We start from the raw sequence: 17,080 nt of genomic DNA on the forward strand, positions 1-17,080 counted from the left end.
TAATTCGATCCAAAACGACCCCAACGACGGGCCAATAAGCTACATTGTGAATTGAAACGTTTTAAAAAATATATTGTTTTTACCAATTCACGAATTCCCACCCAGTTTTAGGTCTCGTGCTCTTGTTATTTGTTTTTATTTATTCAAGAAATGTCTTGCAAAAGTGCAAACATACATTCCTTAGAATCTAAAACATTTCCGAAATGCAAATAATAAACAACATTTACACCAACATAAGACAAATAGGAAAGATATATATATATATATACATATTTAAAAAAAAGAAATTGCAGAAATATATGTTATATATCATGGTACATGAAAGATTTCATGTTTTTTCAAAAAAGATGTACATTTTCTATTATCAATTGTTCTTAGTGATTTGATTAAATATTTGACTTCATATATGAAATCGATACATTTTCTTAAGAAACCTTTGTTTGTGAAAGTAAAACTTTGCTACAAGGATAAAGAAGTTAACAGTAGATTCAAAAGCTTTCTTTGGGTTTTCAAAGACAGATTGCATCCTTCATAGATTACTGACCATATTAACTTTATAAAAACAATAAGAGTTTAACTCATTCCGGGATATTGAAGAGATCTCGTGCTCTTGTTTGTTTTTGTTTTCTCTCGGAGCTCGCGCGTCATAACTGCCGTTACTATTGCAGAGTTGCGGCAAATGGACAGACCTCCCAAAAAGAGGGCTTTGGCCATGTACTACACTGAACGAGGGACAGCCGAGACGCTGGAAAATAATGTGAAGAAATCCGATCGTCGTGTCGGGACCAGTGCCGTCATAAAACAACACGACGGCAGCGGTTATGGTTGTGAAAAGTACAACGCAAGCGACACGTTTCTGACGCAGGACAGTTGGAGTGAAAAGAGGGATGCGGGTGACAATGTTGAATTTCCTACTGTTCCTTTGGTTCAAGCTCAGACAGGTAGTTCAAAGATTTGTCAGGACGTCTCACTTGTATTGTTTTTGTAAACAAAAAGGGTGCATTCAATTGCGAACATGACGCGTGTTTTAAATTTAAAGTGACAGTTCACAAAAAGTCGTGTTTCAAACAGGTGCAAGCGTACTTTCTGGAACACAAGGGAATTACTTTTTATTATTACACGGCTCGTTGAAATGCTTGGTTTTCACATTCACATTTTATGTAAAGTTTTATCTCATTTGGCAAGAAGCCGTGTAATAAGCGGGATAATGCACAAGCAGCCGGCTGTTATCTCGAAATAAGCCCCTTCACTGTGATACAAGACACACTGTATCGCTTACTTAAATGAAAGATGAGACCTATCTTTTCATTACTCTAATAATAATTCATTCAGTTTCGGATTATATAAGGATATAAGAATTTATCTTTAGTCGATCAGAAAACAGATGAGAACCAGCGGAAGAAAGTCAAAAGGCCAATGAATGCCTTCATGGTGTGGTCAAAGATGCAACGGCCCATCTTTTCCAAGGCCAACCCCAAAGCCGACATGACCCAAATCAGTGTCCTGCTGGGGTTAGAATGGAAAAAGCTGTCTGAAGATCAGAAGAAGCCGTACTTTGATGAAGCACATAGAATCCAAGCACAACACAGGCAGATGTACCCAGGTTAGCTGTGGAGGCAGTCTAAAAATGGACATAAATAGAAACAAAATGTAGAGATGTCATTGTTTTCATTTATTTTCCCATTGTTCTTTATTAACTTAGAATGGATCTTTCAACCTAGAAAGAAGAGTCATTGTCCAGGAAAGCCACCTGCCGTCCCTACCTACCGAACCTCTTTACCCTCCAGAGTAACATCTGTACAGAATTCAGTGCCCCAAACATACGTCAAAGAAACCAACGTAGTAGACCAGAGCAGACGACACACTTCAGGTTTGGCGCAAATTCTTCGTATTTTTTCTCTGATAAGGAATGAGTGAATGCCCTTTAAATGTTCGTGTCACTTAAATTTATATCGAAATCCTATTAAAAGTTGAATGTATGAAAATATATTTTTACTGTGGCCAAGTAACACTTATGAATAATTCAATTATTATGAATTCATGAATTATTACATGTCCGTGAAGCAATGTTACGTTCCATACTAAAATTCATGAAACATTCACAATACAGCCAACATTAACCAGGCCATGGAGGTGCAGCAAGATGTTCCAATGCCCGGCCATTCCCATCTCTACCCACCAGAATCAAGAATACCCACAGGCAGTTTTCTCTGTGGTTTTTACTTTACTGCCTATCCACACTATTACATAAGAGGACCCCAGTTCAACCCATCAGTGTAAGCTTTAATATCCCCTTGAATCCAAGTGGGATTGGTTTTTTGTAATGTATGTAACGAAATAGAATGATAAATGAGAAGCAATGAGTAATGCGGAAGTTCAAATATGGATCATTTTAAATGTATTTCCTTTACAGAGTCATTCCAGGGTCAGGCTGTTGTTGCCAGTTGCCATTCTTTGAAGAGGATAAACACATTGCCCCTGAATGAAGACTGTAACATCTGTGTCTATTGCTGTAATTGGATGAAAAGCCACTAGAGAATGTGATGCATATTAAGCTTGTGGTGTATTTAATGGTATTCTAAACTGTCTTTGAGAAATAAATTGTGCTGAATTGCTGAAATAGCGTGTATGTTGGTCATACATTGAAAAAAACTAAGAGTAGGATTCATTTACTTTAAAGGCACAATATGTAAAAATTTTGCAGTAAAATATCCGAAAATCACTAGGCCAGCGTTGTAAATATTGTTTAGTTGAGTACTTGCATTGTCTCAAATGTTTTCAACTATTTGTAAATTGTGAGAAAATCACTATTTTAACTAAGGACACGGACCATGGGGGTCGCCTGTTAATTGCGTCATAACTGCGTTATAAAAGACACTAGATGAAAGCCTGCAATCTTTAGCCAAACACATAACGCCGACAATTATATGATTGGCTGAGGTGTTAATGCAGTTAATAAGTTGCAGTCCAGAAGATGAGTAAATGTAGTTAATAAGGTTACAGTGCAGTAGATTAGTTAATGCAGTTATTGAAGTTACAGTGCAACGGATGAGTAGATGCAGTTAATAGAGTTACAGTGCAGATTAATAGTATTTATGTCTGATGGGAGAATTGCAGTGTTGCAATATTTCAAGACAAAAAGATTGAAACCACTCTGTAGTAGAGTTTTGTTTGAGCAGCGTTGGTCGTCCCGCTTCCCTTCCACTAGTGTGTGAAGAAGTCTCCACACTTCATATGTTCGGTTCAAAAGTCCGAGTACTTCAATACAGTGTACTTCTTTGTTGAGAATTTTTAATATGAACGCACTCCTGGCGTAGAATAGTGCATACGTGCGCGATTATAGCAGGGGTTCTTTAACTTTTTTACTCCAAGGCCCCACACTGTATTCAACAATATTCAAAGGCCCCCCCTTCCGCTCACAAAAACTCATTTCTACCCAATCAAATATTTCAAATATATAAATAAATAAGTCATGAAAAATATCTTGGTTTTTAGTTGTTTTAAAATGTATCTCAATGCTCATTTTGTCTCATTTTAAATTATTAGTCATCCTGAGGCCCCATGGAAGTCAGCTGGGGCCCCCTTGACCCTTGTGGGCCACGGCCCCACGGTTGAAAACCACTGACCTAAAGACTAAAGCACGATGGAATCCGACGTTTCTTTAAATGCTTAAAATCCGGGATTAGCATACAAACATACGTCATTTCTTTGGCACTGGAATTACTAAACGTGTTCATGCAGCGCCGCGCAGGCTAATTCGTTAATGACATCAAAGTACCGCGAGAAGATTCGAAAACCAGTGCGTTGGAACTGCTCTCGCGGTACTTTGATGTCAACAGCGAATGGGCGCCGCATTAAACCGAATAAAACGTAAGGCAAATAAATGACTGTTGAGTTACAAGTAGATATTTCCGATTGAGCTGACTGAATATTGATCTCAAAGTGTCTGAAAAGCGACATTCTGAGATTATAATTTACCAGTAAATCCAGCCAATAATGTGAAAGGGAAGTGGGAGGGAACGTGTCGCACTTCCAGGAAGTTGAGCTGTTGTGTATGTAGTTGGTAGAGTGATGGCGGAGAACATAGATGGAGAGAGCGCTGGACTTGGGGAGAACAGGTACAAGCGCATGAAGACGTTTCATCGTGATTCTGTTGCGTGTGGAATACGCAGAAGGCATTTTACAAGTTCGCACGTCAACGTTGCACGCGCACGACGCAACGAGAACTATGATGAACGTCCTCCAACGTCCAGTCAAGTTTTGCTGTGTAACTTGGACAATATGAATAACCGGAAACATTTGAGTTTAGTTGCACACGTTTACTGTTTACAAAGCGTTATAATGGACGCGTGGTTTTATTGTGTTAAGATAACTTGCGCTGAGATCCTACAATGCACTGGTTAGCATAGTTAGCTTGTTTCCTAGCATGATCGCTCACAGTCGTCATATGCGTGCGCTCTTTTTATTTATTTGTTCTAATAGTTTGCATTTAGACAAAGTAACGGTACAGACCAACCTTTTAATATATAGACGATCAATATATAGACATAATGTTCAAGTGTTCTCTATTGCTGACGTGTTTTGCTAGCCAACGTTAGCCCCTACATCCAATTGTGAAAACTGATTTACGTGCAATTATTATTTGTTCTTAAGCTAAATAATTTGGCCACGTTAAAAAAATATTGTAAGGTTTAAAAGTATTGTAGTACCATGTACATGCCATGATACACCAGAATGGTAATGAAGCAGTATCATTGTGTATATAAATGCATTTGCAATACTGACGCCATCACTGTGTACTTCTTTGGTTTAGCAGTATAATTGTATAAAACAAACAACCCGAACGTTAGTTTTTCTTTTTAATCCAATAAATAATTTGCTTAAAATTATAATTTAACATGTTCTTATCGTCAGGATGGCGTTGCAGCAGGCCATACGTTTCCATGGCCCTGCCCCACCTCCCAGCACAGTGTTACGAGGACCCCCTCCGTTACTACGACCCCCACCTCCACCATTCGGCATGATGAGAGGACCCCCGCCGCCCCCCAGACCCCCTTTTGGACGACCACCGTTTGATACCAGTATGCCACCTATAGCCCCACCTGGAGCTTTGCCTCCCCCACACCTGCAGGTATATACTGTGATGATGAGTACAAATACCCCCAGTACATGACCGATGTCTATATGATCGAAGCACATAGGGTTTTTTGTCATGGGTTGGAGCCTTTAATATCGTTATGGAACTATGGTTTCCTTAGTATCAATAACCTAACCTGGAAATTTGCTGAATTAATTGTAAACGTTGTAACCACGTTATAAATTCAAACAGGATCCAGCGATAGATGAAAGCAGTCTCAATATCGGTCTTTTTTTCTTCAGAGGCCACAGTTTATGCCTCCGCCCATGGGTAACATGCCCCCTCCTCCTGGTATGATCTTTCCCCCCGGAATGCCTCCGGGTTCTGGGGCTATGTCAAGTTTGCCCAGTGATGAAATCTGGGTAGAGAACAACACGCCAGAAGGAAAGGTATGTAAAAACCCATTTTGGATTTGCTGGGCATTTTATCTTAAACTTTTATTCTGCCTGCACGCCAAGCAACCTTTCTTCTTGACTCTTTAAGGTGTATTACTACAACGCCCGAACACGGCAGTCAGCGTGGACCAAACCAGAGGGAGTAAAGATCATCCAGCAGTCGGAGCTCCATCCTCTGATGGCAGGCCAGTCTGGAGGCACTTCGGCATCTCCAAACACCACTATCTCTGCAACTAGCAGTAGCACAACTGCGCCTGGTCAAGTGTCAACTCAGTGCTTATCCCCCACCCACACCCTCAGTACCAGCCCTAACCCCAGCACCAGCCCGACCCCTGCTGGTTCCCAGCCATCCACCAGTGAGTATTACGTACAGAGGAGGGTCCGATCACGGACACATTTTAATGTAGCGATGTCATTTTAGCATCCCTAGTTTGAGTGATGCCTCAACCCAGTTCCGCTCGTAGTTTATATAAATGTGCTAATTATTCCATTTTCTCCTGCAGCGTCTGTTTCTGAAATGCCTCCAATGGCCTCCACCCCTCCTGCTAGCATTGGCGTTACCCCTGTTGCTGTGGTCAGTGTTCCTACTGTCACAGCTGTGCAGACTATGCCGCTGTTGCCTCAGAGTCTCCCTCCAGGCATGCCCATGGCCCAGCCACCTGCCACAATCCCAGCATTCCCCCCGGTCATGGTGCCACCATTCAGAGTGCCTCTACCTGGCATGCACATCCCACTGCCTGGTATGTAATTATTGCTAATTCTGTGGTGCTAATTATTGTGGTAATATCTATGTAGCGTCAATGTTTCCGTGTATATTTAGCTCTAGTCAATTTTGAGCTTATATCATTAATGGCGATATATATAGTTATATTGCAAATAAAGAAACACTGGACCAGTGTTTCTGTAGCACAGGGAAGGTGGGAGGAAGAGATGATGGGCGACTACATCTAGAACTTGGTTCGTGAGAACAGTATTAGTCATAAGACAAAAATAATGAAATGTAGTAGAAGTTTTGGTCGACTCATAGTAACTCTTATGTTTAACTGATTTGAGCTCAGCGTTGCCAGTAGCTTGTAATTTCTGCATGCGAGTAATAAAACAGAAATGTGTGAAAATTATGTAACCAGTAGATGGCGCCCTTGTACTGTATGTAGACTTGAGAGCAGACAAAGTAGTACATTCATGATCTTCATCCGTGGATATGACTGCATATTTATTTTGTGTTTTAGGTGTCCTGCCAGGCATGGGCCATCCTTTGGTACCCATGATGCACCCACAGTTGGCCATCACTGCAACTCCTGCTTCTCTAGCTGGAGCACTTCCTCTTCCTGAATGGACAGAGTACAAAACAATCGATGGAAAGACTTACTATTACAACAATCGCACTCTGGAGTCTACCTGGGAGAAACCACATGAACTAAGAGAGCGGGGTATGCCAGCTCAATATCTCAAGCCTGCATGTGGCTGATGCATTAGTGTCATTTTAATAACCATGACTGTTTTTGTCTGAGCAGATAGAGAGAGTGACCGGGCTAAAGATGGACAGATTGGTGTTGGTTCAGAGTCTAGGGATATTGTCATGAGAGGCAAAGTTGACAGTTTCGTCGAATCCAAAGTGGTACAGAACTCTCCGCCGCTTAGTCTTCTAGCGTTTATGAAATGTTATTTATTCTGTTGTTTGTTTAGTTTCTCAGAGAGGAAGAGATGACAGAAGAGGAAAAAGTAGCACAGAAAGCCAGACCTATAGCCACAAACCCAATTCCTGGTACTCCCTGGTGAGCTTCTTCCCTTTCCCTATTTAATGTGTGATCATGTGATGTATTTTGAATGCAATCCCTGATACAGAGTTTGCAGTAACACGTTTGTGTTTAGGTGTGTGGTCTGGACTGGGGATGATCGAGTGTTTTTCTACAACCCAACTACAAGACACTCCATGTGGGACAGACCCGAGGAGCTGGTTGGCCGTTCTGATGTGGACAAACATCTTCAAGAACCCCGCCACAAAAGGGGTCAAGATGACAAGAAGATAGGTGAGGGTCTCTATAATACCTTTTTGTGATTTGCACTTTAGGATATAATGAATCTCGAAAAAATAGGCTAGGTAGCAACCACCCACAACATTAAAGCAATGCAATGCCAATGTAAGTTGATCACGCACGAGTACGACTCGCATTTATTTGCAGGAAACAAAATCACATTGTTTTAATCATTACATATGTATATAAAACATGATTTATTCGGCAGGAATCGGCAAAGAGGTTTCAGAGTTTGATGCAGCAGAGGATACACTTGAAGATGAGCCTTCTAAGGCTAAAAAGAGAAAGTAAGTACCAAACCAAGCAATCAAAACGGGCCTAACACTCACCCTTGCAGAGCACCTAGTTGTTTTATCATGCAGATGAATCAAGAAGCTGCATTTGATTTCTCTTTATAGTCATTTGAAGAAAATGGACGTAGAACTGCTTCCACACGTACCCTCAGCAGAACATAAGTTGATTTGACCATTAAATGTCAGTTAACGAAATCATCGGCGGCATTTTCTTTACCAAAATGCACCCATTGCTAACTTTTCTTAGCTGTGGTAATCTTTAGTTTAGGTCTGTTAAAAGTGGTGACTCCATATCGTTTACCAAATCAAATCAGTCACTGTTTCCCATCAGTGCCCTTCACGCCTGCCTTCCCCTGACCCCAAACAGTGGGCCTGTTGCACTGGGGACTATTTTTCAGGGAACGCTTCTAAGCTCTGGTGATGTCAACGTGGGCCTCCAAGGTAACCCACCTTGTTTGACCTCTCTCTAGCCTCCATTAGGAAAACCCCAGTGAACTTCAGCTCCTCATTGATGTCTATTGATGTGTGATACAGGTTTGAGGATGTGGTTTCAAGAACAGAAAGGAAAAATGGGGTGATGCTCGTATCTCTGTCATTTCAAAACGCTAAACTGTCAGTTATTGCAAGGACAATATATATAAAAATATATCCCAAATCATAGATTTCGTGCGAACAAACCATCTCCTATTCAAATATTTTGTGTAACTTAATTGAAACTTCAGGTTCTACAAAAAGAAAAGGGGGTAAGAGAATCTACCCCAAAAGAAGTGCAGCTACATTCAAGAATGTTTTTCTTATTCTGTTGTCCTCTACTTTACAGGAAGGACGATGTGAAGGAGGCTGACGCAGGAAAAGATGCGGCTGTGGAGGCCGAGCTGAAGGCCGCTCGCGATCGGGCTCTGGTGCCCCTGGAGGCCCGAATGAACCAGTTCAGGGACATGCTGCTGGAGAGAGGGGTAAAACACTTGAATCCAACGCAATTCTCTAAGCAGCTCTGTAATGTTAGACACATAAATCTGAATGGAAGCCCACCAAGGTACAATCTTAAGTTCATTCTTGTCGCTATCATTCAGTATTATTATGATTACAGCTTCAGTTCTTCTCTGTTGTCTGTCACTTTCTTACCTGTGAACTGCTCTGAGGTTGTGTTAGATCATTTGTGCTTTGGGTGAGTGGCCAGTATGACCGAAAGTTTGAATAGTCCAAAAGTGTGTAATAAAGATGACACACTTGTAATATGTTTGGTTTTTAAAGGGTCAGTTCACCCAAGAATTAAAATTCTGTCATGAATTATTCGCCTTCAACCGTAATGCCTCCAGTCATATTCAGAACAAAAATTATTAAGGTTCTGACAGCTTTCTGCCCCCAATATACAGCAACACAATGTATAAAGTGCGAAAAGTTAGTAAATGCACTTAAAACGTATAAATTGAGTTCCTAAATATAAATTCATAAGTCAATGTTAAAATAGCACATTCATTTTGTGCTTGAATGATGTACTAAAATCAGCCAAGTTGCATCAAAGATCCCACTTCCAAAAAACCTAACCATGAAATAGTCATAAAACTCTTAATCGCAAGTGCTTGTCAGAGATTTAGTGTGCATTAGATTGTGTATGTAAGTTGTTTTGTGTATGTGCTGTGAATATACAGCCATATAAATGTTATAGCACTCTTGCGGTTAACACATGTCTACTGTGGCAGGGTTTATATATGGTCATACTGCCCAGCTCCACCTGACAGCAGTGTACCTTCTCTAAACCTGTATACTAGAATCTCAAAATCTGTCTGTTTGTTTAATTGTTGCATGATATGACCAAATAATCTTTTTATTAAATGCCATAGGAAATTTATATTACAACGAATTTTGTGTTTAAGTGCTTTCTATTGTATTTGATGATTTTGACGTGGAAAACTATTTGCCTGTTGTTTGATCCCCCCCATCGGGGGACAGTTGAAATTATGAGACTTTATTAAGCCTGATAAAGACCAGTGTTTTATTCCTATACCTAATGACATGTTCTGGGTTCAAATTTGCAACGCTTAGTTCGCTGTAATGCACAAACAGTGGAGAAAATGGAGGTATAATGTAACAAGATTCAGTCCGATGGTTAGCTATATGCAGTACAACGAAAGATTGATGTAACTTAAAAATCATATCTTTGTACTAAACAAGCTCCACATTTCTGCTTTCAAACTCATTTTATGATGCTCCATAGACTTCCTTTGTAAGTGCATTACTAAAAATACAATCTCAAAACGAGTATTTTTCAGGGTGATCTGGAGCATTTAGCATCTTTCAGGAGTTTAACCTGAATTAAACCTGGAACATTATATCCGATGTTATTTCTATATTTTAAAAGTGAAGCCTTGCATTTTTCATATACTGTTTAAGGTCTAATTTCTAGAATAAACCGTTTCTCTGTAAGTCATATGTCTGTTCACTTCACACCTGCAGGTTTCAGCCTTTTCCACATGGGACAAGGAGCTGCACAAGATCGTATTTGACCCGCGATATCTGCTGCTCAACCCTAAAGAAAGGAAACAGGCGAGTAATACAGCTTCCTTCAGGCTGGAGTGTAGAAGCTCTTATTGTCAAGAAGGCTTTGTGTATTCATCCCAAATCCGTCTGAGCAGGTGTTTGATCAGTATGTGAAGACCCGTGCTGAAGAGGAGAGGAAGGAGAGGAAGAACAAACTCATGCAGTCTAAAGATGACTTCAAGAAGATGATGGAAGATGCCAAGCTTAACACCAGGTCTGTTGATGGACTGTTTTTAAGTATTGACCAGGCATTGAATGTTTAAAAGTCTGTGAACAGATAAACGTACCGCCGTATTCCAATCGTATTATTTGGATGGACGTATAGCCACAGATTTAATAATGCTCCATTTGACTTGTAGGACCACATTCAGCGAGTTTGCAGCAAAACACGTGAGGGATCCTCGCTTTAAAGCCATCGACAAGATGAAGGACAGAGAAGCCATGTTCACAGAGTTCATGATCGCGCTGAGAAAGAAGGACAAGGAAGATTCCAAGAGTAAAGTTGAGAAGGTCTGTTAGTAGCCTCACACAGAAAAAGTAGCTTTTTGTTGTTTTTGTTTTGCTGGATTTGGGCTTTTCCAATTACATTTAGTTGGCATCATCAGACAAAGAGAAACAGAAAAATAACCGACACCACAAAACATATTTTTGAGCCGAAGCCGAATATTCCTTCAATCTGTCAGTTTCTCCTTTCTGCCCGCAGGTAAAGCAGGACTTCTTTGATTTACTGTCGGACCACCATGTGGACACCACCCAACGCTGGAGCAAAGTAAAGGACAAGCTGGAGACCGACCAGCGCTACAAAGCCGTGGAGAGCTCTGCTGCTAGAGAAGAACTGTACAAACAGTTTGTGGAGAAACAGGCAAAGGTTAGACCAACACAATACTATGGAATACTCCAGTAGCGGTACTTTTCTCTTGACGCAAACCCGTGTGTTGTGTAGAGCGTGGACGCTGAAAAAGAGAAGGACTTGGAGAGGCAGGCTCGTATCGAGGCGAGTCTGAGGGAGAGAGAGCGGGAGGTGCAGAGAGCTCGATCCGAACAGACCAAAGAGATCGACAGAGAGAGAGAGCAGCATAAACGTGAGGAGGCCACCCAGCACTTCAAAGCTCTCATGTCGGATATGGTCAGCGCTGGAACACTTGTTTCACTTTTTTGCCATTTCGTTTTACTGTTTGTGTTTTGATTTCATGTTTTGTGTTTGCACATAGGTCAAGTCAACGGACGCTACGTGGTCGGATACGAGGCGCAGTCTGCGTAAGGACCACCGGTGGGAGTCGGCATCTCTGCTGGAGAGACACGAGAAGGAGAAATTGTTTGAGGAGCATGTGGAGGCTCTCACTAAGAGGAAGAAGGAGCATTTCAGGCTGCTGTTAGACGAGACCTCTATGGTGAGGCTGGGGTTCATGACAAATACAGTACATCAGTTTAAGTTGTACCGAAGGCCAAAAAGCAGATAGATCATAGTGATGGTAAACTTGAGATTCATTTTCATGTTCTTTTAGTGTACTTAACCATCCCTGGTTCACCCCAAAAATGAAAATTCTGTGATGAACACAAAGGAAGATATTTTGAAGAATGTCAGTCACCGAACAAATCTCATCCCCCATTTACTGTCATAGTAGAGAAAAGAAATACTAAGGGAGTCAATGGGGGATGAGATATGTTTGTTTACTGACATTCTTCCAAATATCTTCCATTGTCTTTAGCAAAACAAAGACATTTATACAGGTTTGGAACAATCTGAGGGCGAGTAAATGACATAAAATGACATGAAATTTTGGGCAAACTATCCCTTTATTGTGTGTTTATAAATGAACAACTTTAGAGGACCCAGTATGCATTTCTGAGTCAATGAACTTATCATTATGAATCACTGTTTGAAAGGTAGAGAATGTGTATCTGCTGAATTGTCTAGCCAGTGGACACTTCTATCCCATAAGACCATCGGAGAAAAGACTTTATTGGTTTATTGGCTGATTTCAGGTTTATTGGCTGATTTCAGATTTACTGGAAAACTCTGATTTTTTACTTTCATGTGATATGTGCTGGGTTTATGTCTGCCGAAGTATTAGTTGTATGTGGTCTTACTCTCTGTTTATTGATAGATCACACTGACCACCACATGGAAAGAAGTGAAGAAGATCATTAAAGATGACCCACGCTGCATCAAGTTCTCCAGCAGTGACCGAGTGAGTGAAATTGTTCCTTTTTTATATTAAGCTCATTTTATCTTTGTATCATCATGATACAGACTTTCTCTTTATTTCCCTCCGTGTCTAGAAAAAACAACGAGAATTTGAAGATTATATAAAGGACAAATACATCACAGCCAAAGCTGACTTCAGAACGCTCTTGAAGGAAACGAAATTCATCACGTATCGGTATGTTGCTCTTGTTAAGAGAATGCCACATCCGACATCATTTACTCACCCTTTGTTGTTGCAAAACCTAAACGTGTCATCACTTTATTCCATATGCTATGCAGTCATTTAGTGTTGTAAACATTCTTAAGAAGTATTTTGTTCTACGCTACAACGCTAGTCAGACATGTTTGGAATAACACGAGGCAAGCAAAGGAGCGGAATTGATTTTCGGTTGAAATGCAATGATGAGTTTTGTCTTTCATTCTCTCTTCTTTAGATCACGGAAGCTGGTCCAGGAGTCAGACCAGCACTTCAAGGACATTGAGAATATCCTCCAGAACGATAAACGTTACCTGGTCCTAGACTGTGTCCCAGAGGAACGCCGCAAACTCATCACGTTCTATATCGAGGACCTGGACCGCAGAGGACCACCGCCACCACCAACTGCCTCAGAGCCCACCCGCCGCTCTACGAAGTGAGGTCAAAGGTCTTAAGCTAGTCAGACTTGCGGTTATCACCACACAGTGTTAAAGACATTGTCTTACTCTGAAACGTCTGTGTTATCTACTGTGCTAGATGATTCCCTGTTCACCCATTAAATTCAATCATCAGATGGGTGCGTTTGTACATGTCACACTCCTGTGGTACTGATGTGGATTATCAATTGCACTAGGCTGTTAAACAATAATGGGAAATTGTGCGTTAAACGACTCGTGCACCATCCAGTACATGATGGTTATGTAAAATATTTCTTAAAGCGGTTTGATTTGGTCGTTGCTATATTTCTGTATTTGTAACTGGAAATAAATGCAACTCTTTTTTTTGTTTGGTTTTTATGATCATTTTCTGTCCGATTATAAAGTTAAAGAAAACTAAACTTGTTCATCCTCATTTTTATTATGATTTTTCTGCCATTTTTCTTTATAAAATTAGAACAAAAGCATACTGTTAGGACATTTGCTACATTGACAGCATTCCTATGTTTGTTGCATCAATGAACCCACAGCTGGATTCAGAAATGATGCATGCACCTTCATGGACAAAAATACTTAATAAAAGTTGGCCACAGCAGTCTGGCAACACCAAGTTACTGCATGATCATAGCCATCGGCGGCTGAACACTGTTGCTTCCATAAAGGTATAGTTCACCCACAATGGAAAATTCTGTCATCAAAGATGATATTGTGAAGAATGCTGGTACCTATTCACTTCTATTGTATGGACACAAAAACAATTCAGTAGGTACCGCTGTTGGGTTTGGTTAACAACATTCTTCGAAATATCTTCGTGTTCTGCTGAAGAAAGAAAGTCACACGGGTTTGTAATGACAAGAGGGTGAGAAGATGATGACACAATTGTCATTTTGTGGTGTACTACACTTTTAAGGCTCTAATGTGACTCGCCTGTCCTCGAAATTGTTATCTTAAGCTATAACATTTGGCCAAGGTTAAATTTAACTTCAATTGTATTAAAAGACACTTAAATATCCTAATTTTAACAAAGTTTTGGGTAAAGCGAAGCCTTTGACTTCTGACAGTCAATGATTCAAGGACAATTAGCAAGATTATATGTGGGCGGTACCTTTAAGGGTTAAATGTTTTGGGGAATAAAATGCACATCGTTTCCTGGTAACTACAGCTTTCCTGAAGACTTTGGGTGCCTTTGAGTCTATGAGTCACGTGGAAGGGCCCTCAGTAACCTATAGGATCCCGTTTTACTGCGTAACCACCAAAATCTACAGCGAGGGAGAACATTAAATTAAAAGCAGTCCGTTGTTTGCACAAATGCATCTTTAAGTTGTACATTTAGTAAGATTCAATGCAGTACAGACAGTCTGCTGTGAAGGCAAAGTTTGCTCTCTTGAAACTGTCCATTGTTTGGAGTCCGATTTCCACAGGCCGAGTCTTTAGACATCCGAGCTACACGCTAGTTGACCTTGTCCTGAAATATATAGAGGTTGTTGGTGGCGGCCACAGCGATGATGTTCTCACTGGGGTGCCAAGCTGTGTGAAGGATCTTCTTGCTGAAGTCCAGGCTGTCCACGCTGATCTCGTCTTTGCGCCGTTTCCCGCCGACACAGACTTTGCGCGGCTTGAGGATGGCTCTGGGTTTGCTGTTCTCCCGTGAGGCCTCCAGCGTCACGTCGCGCTTAGTGTTTCGATCAAACATCCGGAAGAAGTTGTTATAGGAGCCTGTCATTAGGACGCTAATGGGAAAAAGAGGAAATTTGGTTGTAGTTTACATTTACGACTGTCCTGATAATCAGCTTTTCACAACACAGTTTAAATTCACAATATCTAGTGAAAGGTTTTTAAAATACATAAGATGATTTTCTTTTGTCTATAACTCATTTTAGACAAAAATATGAGTTTAAAACTGGTTTTATATCATGTTTATTGGCGTTATATCATTGCACCGTAAAACTGTGGCTGTTCTGAATGGTGATCAACAAAATCTGATGATTGTCTCTGTACCTGTCCGTCCCATTCCAGACACATTCAAACTTGTCAAAGATGCAGTCATTCTCATACAGAGAGCACAGTTTACTTCTCAGGTAGTCGTGGACCTGTAAGAGTACACAAGATCAGTTAGAAAGCTTGTATGGTTCAGTCCTAGTTTTAAATCCTGTTTCAGTTCTTAACAGTGACTATAAAATGTTCTGGTTCCAATAGTGCATGTAGATGGCAGCTGTCTTAGATTTTTGATTCGGTTAAATTAAGATTGATTACTGGTTCTATTCATCACCCTGTACAACTACTGCCATCTAAACAACTGTACAGTCTGTACCACTCCAGCTGTGCAAGGGTCTAAGGAGTTTATCATCAACATTGAATATTTCCAAAACATTTGTCAAGTTTAATCTTAAGTCGTTTTATCTTCGTGCTTATTTTGTGACATTCAAGTGCTGTTACATATACATTTGGATAGTTCAAAATGACCATCTCAGATGTTTCTTTCCACTAAGAGGTCTACGATGACTACAGTGTAATGTGTGGACTGAAAAGTTTCGTCGGTACCTGGTAAGTTTCCAGAGGTCTGTTCTCCATGTTGATGTCCCACACCTTCACTGTGAGGTAGTCGCGGGTCATCAAGTAACGTCCGCTGTGGCTGAACTTTACGTCTGAGATGGAGGAGATGATTTCTGAGAAGAATGAGCGATTACTGGGGTCTTCTGGTTCCTCGAACACTGATGAAGGAAAACGAGATGTATTCAGTCTAGAACTTTTCTTCTTGGTATGGGTTGTAGTGGGTCTCAAAGCACTTCTCACCCAGGGGCCGGGGCCCCTAGATGACTTTAAAATTAGACAAAACAAGCTTTAAAATAAGCTAAAACAGTGGAAATCCAAGAGTTTCATAATAAATATATAATATCGTTCAAAAGATGCCAAGCTCTAAAAAATTTTTTTCAAAATACATTAAGTGTTCTTTTAGTATACATCCTTTAAAGCATAAGAAGAAGGTAATTAAACCTACAGGCTATTTGTTTTGTACATGTAGTTTTAAACTAATGTGTACTCAAAAATTATAATAGAATGAAGTATGCTTTGTTGTAAGGGTCTGTCTAGATCATGGAGGGTCTGGCTTTGACAAATTCTAAATGTCTTCAACCGTTGCTTGAACAATATGTAACATTCTGTCTGCTGACAGACTTAAAGGGGTGGTGCAACAGTGTTTCATTCATTCTGGCTTCTCATGCTTGACATGGTTAACTTGTCAAAAAACTGGACGTATGACGCAGTATTTCTGTACTCGATAAACCCCCCCATCGTATAGGTTTCGGAAAGTGTTTTTAACATGAAAAAAAACGTTGCGTAACAACTTTTCTTTGTCCCTCATTGGGCAATTCTCCCAGAAAAAAGCGAAGACATAGGAAGATTACCATTAAGATTGGCTGCGCTGGGTGCCTGCAGCTCGTTAGTCTTGTGATCGTGAGAGAAGTCGAGGTGTGTTTGTTTGTTCACGGCATTTCAGTGATAGATGTATGTTATATAAACGGCGGATATATCGCTGGATTTGGAGATCGTTTGAAACTGATAGATGACGCAGACCCATTGCTAAAAGACGCCGGACATGAACCGCACACGGTAAGGTAAACCGAGTCACAGTCACGTGCTTTGGTTCTGCTCCCCCTGCACGCGTCGTACATTTTCAGAAATAAGGGTACAGCTGTACCTGTCTTTTATAAATGTTATCAAACTAAAGTCTCTACGGATATTTGAAGAGTGCGATACTATTCTTAGTAACGAGATATACAGAAACTGAGTTACGGCCACTTTTAATAAAAAAAAATATCCAACTCACAAACAGCAAC

At 40.5% G+C, this 17,080-nt stretch overlaps 3 protein-coding genes across 5 annotated transcripts in view; 2 read left to right on the forward strand and 1 right to left on the reverse strand.

Annotated features, from left to right (window-relative positions):
* Window positions 1–638: 638 nt before the first annotated feature.
* Window positions 639–2,617, forward strand: LOC306911466 (uncharacterized protein). Its single transcript, XM_079486838.1, has 5 exons — window positions 639–941; window positions 1,370–1,603; window positions 1,703–1,870; window positions 2,111–2,276; window positions 2,414–2,617. The coding sequence occupies exons 1-5, from the start codon at window positions 680–682 to the stop codon at window positions 2,484–2,486; spliced, it is 903 nt and encodes a 300-aa protein (XP_079342964.1). The 5' UTR covers window positions 639–679; the 3' UTR covers window positions 2,487–2,617.
* Window positions 2,618–3,998: 1,381 nt separating this feature from the next.
* tcerg1b (transcription elongation regulator 1b (CA150)) lies at window positions 3,999–14,031 on the forward strand. Its single transcript, XM_079486767.1, has 20 exons — window positions 3,999–4,118; window positions 4,915–5,131; window positions 5,380–5,526; window positions 5,621–5,888; window positions 6,036–6,272; window positions 6,762–6,962; window positions 7,047–7,150; window positions 7,219–7,307; window positions 7,405–7,562; window positions 7,777–7,855; window positions 8,682–8,817; window positions 10,319–10,408; window positions 10,498–10,616; window positions 10,762–10,912; window positions 11,106–11,270; window positions 11,346–11,528; window positions 11,614–11,793; window positions 12,511–12,594; window positions 12,686–12,786; window positions 13,046–14,031. The coding sequence occupies exons 1-20, from the start codon at window positions 4,072–4,074 to the stop codon at window positions 13,245–13,247; spliced, it is 2,958 nt and encodes a 985-aa protein (XP_079342893.1). The 5' UTR covers window positions 3,999–4,071; the 3' UTR covers window positions 13,248–14,031.
* The window catches only part of ppp2r2bb (protein phosphatase 2, regulatory subunit B, beta b), a 51,051-nt gene continuing 47,622 nt past the window's right edge, over window positions 13,652–17,080 (reverse strand). For all 3 annotated transcript variants that reach the window (XM_079486768.1, XM_079486769.1, XM_079486770.1), the window contains 3 exons: window positions 15,786–15,955; window positions 15,243–15,334; window positions 13,652–14,974 (listed from right to left, as the gene is read on the reverse strand). In XM_079486768.1, the coding sequence (XP_079342894.1) occupies window positions 14,695–14,974; window positions 15,243–15,334; window positions 15,786–15,955 (542 nt within the window). In that variant the 3' untranslated portion in view covers window positions 13,652–14,694. The remainder of the gene's footprint in view (window positions 14,975–15,242; window positions 15,335–15,785; window positions 15,956–17,080) is intronic.

This window comes from Barbatula barbatula (genome assembly GCF_947034865.1).
Source record: "Barbatula barbatula genome assembly, chromosome: 22".
Lineage (NCBI taxonomy): Eukaryota > Metazoa > Chordata > Actinopteri > Cypriniformes > Nemacheilidae > Barbatula > Barbatula barbatula.

Excerpts from the sequence above, each read along its gene's own strand:
- LOC306911466 (XM_079486838.1), top strand. The coding sequence starts at position 680 with ATGGACAGACCTCCCAAAAAGAGGGCTTTGGCCATGTACTACACTGAA. Across the intron at positions 942-1,369 it reads TTTGGTTCAAGCTCAGACAG|TCGATCAGAAAACAGATGAG; the intron begins GTAGTTCAAAGA and ends ATTTATCTTTAG. Across the intron at positions 1,604-1,702 it reads ACACAGGCAGATGTACCCAG|AATGGATCTTTCAACCTAGA; the intron begins GTTAGCTGTGGA and ends TTATTAACTTAG.
- tcerg1b (XM_079486767.1), top strand. The coding sequence starts at position 4,072 with ATGGCGGAGAACATAGATGGAGAGAGCGCTGGACTTGGGGAGAACAG. Across the intron at positions 5,132-5,379 it reads TGCCTCCCCCACACCTGCAG|AGGCCACAGTTTATGCCTCC; the intron begins GTATATACTGTG and ends TTTTTTCTTCAG. Across the intron at positions 7,151-7,218 it reads GTTTCGTCGAATCCAAAGTG|TTTCTCAGAGAGGAAGAGAT; the intron begins GTACAGAACTCT and ends TTGTTTGTTTAG.